Genomic DNA, 9,318 nt, shown 5'->3' on the forward strand with positions numbered 1-9,318 from the left:
CATTGTTCAAGAAAATGTCCACCAAGGGACGCCCGGGTGGCTCAGTCAGTTAAGTGTCTGCCTTTAGCTTAGGTCATGATACCAGGGTCCTGCATCGGGCTCCTTGCTCAGTGGGGAGCCTGCTTCTTCCTCTGTCTGCTGTTCCCCCAGCTTGTGCTTGCTGACAAATAAACAACATCTTAAAAAAAAAATGTCTAGGGGCGCCTGGGTGGCTCAGTGTGTTAAAGCCTCTGCCTTCAGCTCAGGTCATGATCTCAGGGTCCTGAGATCGAGCCCCGCATCGGGCTCTCCGCTCAGTGGGGAGCCTGCTTCCGCCCCCCCACCCCGCCTGCTTCTCTTCCTACTTGTGATCTCTGTCTCTGTCAAATAAATAAATAAAATCTTAAGAAAAATGTCTACTAGATACCCATGTCTGAATAATAATCAGTTGTACTCTCAAATAAATGCTCTTTCATAAAAAGTAGATACAGATATTCCCTGCTTTTTGAAAGTTCATGTTATGCCACTTTGGTTTTCGTAAAGATCTCCATTAGTACCTGTCTTCACTAACCAAAAAAATCTGAAGAGGATTCTTTGCTTTTATAAAACAAGGTGAAAAGCAAAAATAGCACTTTGTTTTGCTGAGAGCTGTAGAGGCCCAGCCAAGCTCCTCCCCCAGAACTACACTCAGCATCTCAGCATCAGGCTGCCATAGCTTTGAGCATCTGTGCTTTGTCTCAATTTATTCTGCACATTGATTAGCAAGATGTGTCAGAAGAGCTGAGGAAAGGTTATTTTTTGGGATCTGGGAATATTCAAAAAATTTTCTGTGTAAATTAATGGTAATTGCTTCTTCACTTTATGCCATTTCAGCTTATGAAAAGTTTCACAGGAACATTCTGTTTTTGGATGCAGCAGGAGGGGAAGAGGGCCCTGTATTCAGTTCTCAACTCAAATTATTACACCAGCACTTCTCTTCACAAAATATATTATACTCTGGTATGCAACAGAAGTGCTTCATGCATACACGTCTTTAATCATCACACAGAATATTGAAAATATGTGTCTTCAAGGATGGAGACCTAATAAAATTAATGATTTTTTCTTGCTCTATCAAAAATAGTCTTACATGACACCTTTTTTCTTATGGAATAGAAATGTAGTGATTACTATTATAGATTGGTGCCAGTGTTTTCATTTCTGCTGATGTGCCAGCATTTTACCTGCTGTATTAATCATATTTTTTATCTTTTATATTTTATGATGTTTTGACAACTTTGGAGGGCCTTGCTGGCTGGGGAGAGATTGCCCCTCCCAGAGCTAGCTAATCTGTAGAGAGAGTAGATAGTCTGTTGGTAAGCCCACCTTTCATACAAAAACCAACCAATCCCAAGTCCATACCCTCAACTACCTCCTTTACCTAACTGTCACACCAAGGCAACATTTTCTGGCCCCTAAATCACCCGGGGCCAGGTACCTTACACAACTATAGACCACCCCTGTAACCCATAGCTTCCAATACTGTTCAAAAAAGCCAATCTTAAACTGTTTCCCCTATCCTGCTTTGCCTTTCCCATGCAAGCAAGTCCCAAAAAAGGCTTTGGCTAGGCTTTCCACTCTCTCCTTTCTGCCTCCTGACAAAGCCTGCTGTTCCTACGTGTGGCCCTACAAAGCATGATATGTCGCCTCCTCTCAGGAAATGTAGTGAAAATCTTTTAATGGCATTAGCCTATGTCATCAGTCACCTTCATAAAATAAAATTCTGTAAGTACTAATGAGACAACCAGCTTAAAAAGACAAATGGAGTGTTGTTATTAACAAAAATCGTTTTGATTCTGTGGACTGCCTCTCCCCTTCCCTGCCTCTCACATAAGGATCTCACATACTAAAGTCCATGAATCACATTTTGGGATTTAGGTTTAGGCCTTTTTTCTTGATTTTCATGTCTTTAACATTTCAGTCCTTTCTCTTTCTTCTTTAATCTCCTATTTATAGGTATTCTTAAATCTATCAAAAAAAATAAAGAAAACATTGTCTAATATTTCTTCCTCTTAGTTTTCATTTTCTTTCCTTTACCTGTGCAGTATCTTAACTGTTTCTTGCAGTCGGCTCACATCCTATTTTCACCATGACACTTGCCATCAGATTTCAAAATCCATATACTGTGGACCTAAGATAATTTTAGTATCACTTTTTTTCAATATATTTATTTCCAGTAAGTTTCTGTGTTCCACAGCATAGTGCTCAGATACCTGATACCTACCCACCTTGATTTGGGTAAAAAACACTAACTTATTTTAATTCTGTTTCCCCGAATGCCTTTTCACATCTTCATTGCTTTTCCTCCCTCCTTCTTTATTGCCTAGGAAATTAAATACTTACTGAATAAGTTGATTTTATTTCAGTGGTCTCTCACTGGTATCCTTAAAGGCTCTTTCTACATCTTTAATCCTTGCCTTTATAAAAGTCCTATGAGTTGGGGCACCTGGGTGGTACAGTCAATTAAGCATCCGACTCTCGGTTTCCACTCTGGTCACTCAGGTTTTGGTCTCCAGTTGTGGGGTCAAGCCTTGTATTGGGCTCTGCACTCAGTGCAGTCTGCTTGGGATTCTCTCACCTTCTCCCCGTGCACATCTCCCTGACCACTTCCACGTCTGTGCATTCTCTCTCTCTTAGAAAAAGTCCTGGGCGCCTGGGTGGCTCAGTGGGTTAAGCCGCTGCCTTCGGCTGGGGTCATGATCTCAGGGCCCTGGGATCGAGTCCCGCATCAGGCTCTCTGCTCAGCAGGGAGCCTGCTCCCTCCTCTCTCTCTGCCTGCCTCCCTGTCTACTTGTGATCTCTCTGTCAAATAAATAAATAAAATCTTAAAAAAAAAAAAAAAGAAAAAAAAGAAAAAGTCCTGTAAACTATAATAATCTGATCCATTCTCAAGTGTGGTTTTCTTGTGAAAAAAATGGCTTTTTTTTTTTCAAAAAGAAAAAATGAATGGCTTTCAAATATACTTTTTCAGCCCACTTCTCCCACTTGAACTCTAGTGTATATTGATCTGCCTACAGCAATACAACAATCAGTTGTGTCATCCTTTCAATTATTGATTTATCAGAAATAATAGTCATTGTCTTTACCTTATCCTTATTTCTTTCTATTTCCTTTTTTCCCCATAGTCAGCCCCTTCTAGTATCAGGTTGCTTCCATCATCTTTGCTATACTTTTTTTTTTAAAGATTTTATTTATTTATTTGACACAGAGAGAGATCACAAGTAGGCAGAGAGGCAGGCAGAGAGAGAGGAGGAAGTAGGCTCCCTGCTGAGCAGAGAGCCCAATGCGGGTCTTGATCCCAGGACCCTGGGATCATGACCCAAGCCAAAGGCAGAGGCTTTAACCAACTGAGCCACCCAGGTGCCCTCATCTTTGCTATACTTAATGATCTCTCCACAATTTATGTTATTTCACTCTGAAATATCTTTACATCTACTCTCATATTCTCATTTGCTACCGACCTCTTCCAAAATGAGAGCATATTATTTCAGTAACTGCTGTAATTACTATTTGGATTTGCCATGGTTTTTACCTATTCCATTTATACTATCAGTATACCAAAAAGATATCACTTATTATATAAAATTTAAGTTCCTTCTGACAGAAAAATTCCCCATCTGATCATTTCCAAATTTATTTCTCTCTGTGACTGAGAATTCTATTCATCTCTCTTTGTTCTAGTCTCCCAGGTGTATTCCATACAATTGATTTTATTCATCACAACTGGACCTTTCTCTGTGTGATAGCTGCTACATACCCATGTAGACACTTGCAAAGTTAGCCGACTACAACTTAGAGGGTACAGTAGTATACACAAGACTACCCTCACTTCTGACGCCAACTGTAATTTCAGGAGTCCCCAAGCCTAGCATGAATATCAACACTATGCTAATAAGGACTCAGGGAACTTGCTGAAAGCTATAATGCAGTTATGGTTTATTACAGAAGAAAAAATACGGATTAGAATCAGCTAAACACAAAGGGCAGAGTCCAGGAAGGTACCAAACATGAAGCTTCTAGTTAACCTCTCTCTATGGAATCATGGACAGCATTACCTTGCTAGTGTGACAATACCTACAGAATATTGCCAACCAGGAAGCATCCCCTGAGCCCATTGTCCAGAGTTTATATTGGGGCTCCATGACTAGGCATGATTAACTGTACATGTAGCCAATCTCAGTTTTCAGCCCCTTGAGAGGTCAAGCTGATACTGTGTGACCCAAAGCACCCACCCTAAATCACACTGTTGGTGTGGGTCAAAGACCTCCCTAAATTACATTGTGATTTTCTGGCTGGCCAAAAGCTCCCAGGCAAACAAATATATATTCCAAGGGCTTAGTGATTACTTCCCAGAAGCCAAAGGCAAATGTCAGATGTCTCTTTGCGCAAGGCTATATTCTTTACTATACAATACTACATATCATTTAGTTAAAAGATCAAGTTTCGCTTCCTCCGTGAAATGTTCCTTGACTACTCCAGGCCATGTCAATTCCTTTTTTGCTGCATTCATATTCTACTCATATCTGAAAATTATGAATAGATGCATCCTCTGTTATGATCAAACTTCTTTCCCCATCTAGTTAACATTTCCCCCAAATAAGGTTCTCTCTTTTACTTTTTCTTACTGTAGTAATAGAGGCTAGATATTCAATAGTTACCTCTCTCTTGTTTTTAAGATTTTATTTATTTATTTGACAGACAGAGAGACAGTGAGAGAGGAAACATAAGCAGAAGGAGTGCGAGAGGGAGAAGCAGGCTTCCCACTGAGCAGGGAGCCTCATGTAGGGCTCGATCCCAGGACCCTAGGATCATGAGCTGAGCTGAAGGCAGACGCTTAATGACTGAGCCACCCAGGTGCCACAGTTACCTCTCTTGATGCTATGCAAGGAAAACATCTTTCTCATCCATTCAGAAATCATTTAATCATAAGTTCTTTTTTTTTTTTTTTAAGATTTTATTTATTTATTTGACAGACAGAGATCACAAGTAGGCAGAGAGGCAGGCAGAGAGAGAGAGGAAGAAGCAGGCTCCCTGCCAAGCAGAGAGCCTGATGCGGGGCTCGATCCCAGGACCCTGGGATCATGACCTGAGCTGAAGGCAGAGGCTTTAACCCACTGAGCCACCCAGGCGCCCCTAATCATAAGTTCTTTTAAATATACATGCCAAGATCATATTCCTTTATCTCAGATAACTGTGTGTTAATGTATACTCAGAAGATAGTCAATAATATGTTGACATCCAAGAGCTTAACTTTTAGTTGGGAAGGCAATATTATCAAATGAGCATTCTACATATAATATTCATACTAAAATAGATTGGTTTTTTTTTTAAGTTTTTTTTTTTAAGATTTTATTTATTTATTTGACAGAGAGAGATCACAAGTAGGCAGAGAGGCAGGCAGAGAGAGAGGAGGAAGCAGGCTCCCTGCTGAGCAGAGAGCCCGATGCGGGACTCGATCCCAGGACCCTGAGATCATGACCTGAGCTGAAGGCAGAGGCTTTAACCCACTGAGCCACCCAGGCGCCCCTAAAATAGATTGTTGAAAGAGTTCTTGAAATGGATGGTCCAGGCTATAATTATAATCTAATTTCAGATAAATTGTATACATTAAAGGATACAAATAATATATGAAGGCTTTTGGATAAATGAATAGTAGAATGTCTCTGAAGGTGGTTGTGGATCTTAGAAAGATGATTTAACTCTAGTTACTAATACAGATTACTTTTAGTGTATTCTAGAACTGCACATAAATGAAAGCTTTATGCAAAAGAGTATATATTATACAACTATATAATATATACTCTTTTGCATAAAGCTTTCACTCTGAAAAATGAGATTCATCTCTTTCCACTGTGTATCAGATTTTTTTTTTATTGGTGAGTAGTATTGTATTGTATATATACATGACACAGTATTACCATTTACCTTTTGATGAATACTTGGGCAGTTACCAGTTAAGGGCTATTGTAAATAAGACACAAGTCAATTGTACTTGTGGATTCATCAATCCGTATTTAAAATTCATCAATATGGATTGATGGATTCATCAATCCGTATTTAAAATTACCCTACTAGACTTGGGTGGTGATAAGGTAACAATAATCAGATATAGCCAAAAATTATAAGAAAAATAATAGAGTTTAAAAAAAGAAAGAAAAATAACAGAATCAATTAGTGCTGTAAGCATATGGTTGAGGAATCTAGGCTTTCACATCCCCCGTAGGGAATAATGGAGTTAAGTTATGTTACTGCATTGGGAGGAAAATGTAAACCCATCATTCCTGAAAATTGAAAGAGTAATTCAGCACATAAAAGGAGGAAAAGTTAGAATTGATGGTCAGGAGAATTTAGTTACTGACCATTTCTGGAAGAAAAAATTGATGGTAACAGCAGTCAGAATACAACAGTGATTATATTCATGTTTTAAGTATACTTTGTTCTCTGGTTTATTTTACAATTCCTAATGGAAGGAGGTTTCTCAAAGTCTTCCCTTTCAGGAGAAAATAAGTTGTGTGGAGAGTTAGGGCCTAGGCTATAAACAGTGTTTCTCTCAACACTAGGAAATGAGTGCTTGAGAAAGTTCATTTGCCATGGATGGGATACATGCAAGTGAGGAAGAAACAAGTGGAAGTATTTTATAACACATATTTAGGCATGAGGGAATAATATTTAGGCTTTCATTTCTACCTGAACATTTTCCTTGCTTACTGGTTAGTACCCTTAATAAGCTCATTCCCTTATTTCTGAATCTGCCCATTCCAAGAACAATCCCACTTTCATCATCCTTTGTCTTCTGTTTACTTGTCCTTGTGTTTATTATACCTGCTCAAGGTAGCTTATATTAACAATATGCCAAAGGTATGAGTGTTCTTTTCTTATGCCATTTTTTCCTCATTTTAACTGTGTAGCAGGCTTTGTGTTTTTATCATATGAATTTTCCCTACCAAGAGGTAATTTATTTTGGCCTTTGTGTAGATCAAGATAGTGAGGCAGACAGTTGCACAATGGGTTGTTTGTATATACATCCAATCCATAACATTTATGTGAAAACTTACAGTGTTGTTATTCTCTTCTAGAAGAAGATGGAAAAGCTGAAGATGCTTTAGTGAAGTTCAAAGAATACCAAGACAGGCACTCTCGATCAGTCATATTCATCAACCACAAAAGATTAATTAAGGAAAGAAGTAATATTTTTGGGAAAACGTTACCTGTAGGCAAGAACCGTATTATGTCAAAAACAATACTACGTGAATATAAGCCTGATGGAAAGGTTTTAAAAAATATTTCGGAATTAGTCAGTAGAAATATAAGCCCTGTAAGAGAGAAGTTTGCTGAGAGTAATGGATGGGAGAAATCATTCCTCAATACTAAAAATGAGAAAATTCATACTACAGTGAATCTCTGTAAACAAACAGAAAGGAGTCTGAGTGGTAAACAAGAGCTTATTCAACATCAGAAGACTCAAACTCCTGAGCAATCTTTAGATCATAATGAATGTGAAAAATCCTTCCTTATGAAAGGAATGTTATTTACACATACTAGAGCTCACAGAGGAGAAAAACCCTATGAATACAATAAAGATGGAATAGCCTTAATTGAAAAGTCAAATCTCAATGCCCATTCACAAACTCTTATTGAGAAGAAAACCCATGGATACAGCAAATACGGTAAGTTCCTCTGCAGGAAGTCTATTTTTATCATGCATCAGAGATCTCAAACAGAAGAGAAACCCTTTCAGTGTCCTTATTGTGGAAATAGCTTTAGAAGGAAGTCATATCTCATTGAACATCAACGAATTCACACCGGTGAGAAACCTTATGTCTGCAATCAATGTGGAAAAGCTTTCCGTCAAAAGACAGCCCTCACTCTTCATGAGAAAACACATATAGAGGGGAAGCCCTACATCTGTATGGATTGTGGGAAGTCCTTCCGCCAGAAGGCAACTCTCACTAGACATCACAAAACACATACAGGGGAGAAAGCCTATGAATGTACTCAGTGTGGAAGTGCTTTTAGAAAGAAGTCATACCTCATTGATCATCAGAGAACTCACACAGGAGAGAAACCATATCAATGTAATGAATGTGGGAAGGCATTTATCCAGAAGACAACCCTCACTGTACATCAGAGAACTCACACAGGAGAGAAACCCTATATATGCAGTGAATGTGGAAAGTCCTTCTGCCAAAAGACAACCCTCACTCTCCATCAAAGAATTCATACTGGGGAAAAACCCTATATTTGTAATGAATGTGGGAAGTCCTTCCGCCAGAAGGCAATCCTCACTGTTCATCAGAGAATACATACAGGAGAGAAATCCAATGGATGTCCTCAGTGTGGGAAAGCCTTTAGTAGGAAATCAAACCTCATTCGCCACCAGAAGACTCACACAGGAGAGAAACCATATGAATGTAAAGAATGTGGGAAGTTCTTCAGTTGTAAGTCAAACCTCATTGTACATCAAAAAACTCACAAGGTAGAAACCATGGGAATTCAGTAAAGGATATGACTTTTTTGGTAAAAACTTTTGAAGTCCTAGTAAACACTGTACATGATGAAGCTTGCAAATATAATATTCAACAGTTTAAGGTACTATTCCACAAATTTACCTATTGTTTGTGAACCTATATAACACACAAAGAATGACTAGACAAATGACAGTAGTCATTGAAAATACAACCCTAAATTTTTTATTATTAATTCAGCAGGCATAAACTTCCTCTGTCAAGTTTCTACAAACATTTAAAATCACTTGTTTTCAATTTCATTACATACCTTGTTGTGACCCAGTAATAAGCAACTGACCAACTAGCAGTGGTCCATGGACCACACTGTGAGTAGAAGTGTTTTTAAAAGAAAGGAAGTATGAATGTTCATAAGAGTGGCTTAAAAGAAAGGAAGTATGTATTTCTCATTGCAAATATGAAATAAAAATTAGCTATTACCTCCTCAAAATTTACCACAGTTCTGACTTCTAACAGAAATTAGGTTTTGCCTATTATGAACCTTTATATAAATTGGATTATACATCATGTATTCTTTTATATATGGCTTGTTTCATTCATCATTATGTTTGTAAAACCAATTTAAATCATTAGTGCATGCAGCAGAAGTTCATTTATTTCTATTCTATATTGAATTCCATCATATGATTAAATTACAGTTTATCCAATCTACTGCTGATGGACTTTTTCATTGTTTACAGCTTAGGGTCATAATAAATAATGCTTCTGTGAACGTACTTATCATTTGGTGTACGTGCATTCACTTCTCTTGTGTATACACTAGGAATGGAATTGC

General features: G+C 38.2%; 1 protein-coding gene across 1 annotated transcript; it reads left to right on the forward strand.

Moving 5' to 3' along the window:
• Positions 1-7,075: 7,075 nt before the first annotated feature.
• On the forward strand, positions 7,076-9,098 carry LOC116863420 (zinc finger protein 382; the record flags this gene model as incomplete). The annotated part of the gene is made up of 1 exon (XM_032850873.1): positions 7,076-9,098. A coding segment is annotated over one exon (1,443 nt), but the record flags the coding sequence as incomplete, so codon positions are not given.
• Between the last annotated feature and the right edge of the window lie 220 nt (positions 9,099-9,318).

This window comes from Lontra canadensis, unplaced genomic scaffold (genome assembly GCF_010015895.1).
Source record: "Lontra canadensis isolate GAN:19392208 unplaced genomic scaffold, GSC_riverotter_1.0 scaffold1130, whole genome shotgun sequence".
Lineage (NCBI taxonomy): Eukaryota > Metazoa > Chordata > Mammalia > Carnivora > Mustelidae > Lontra > Lontra canadensis.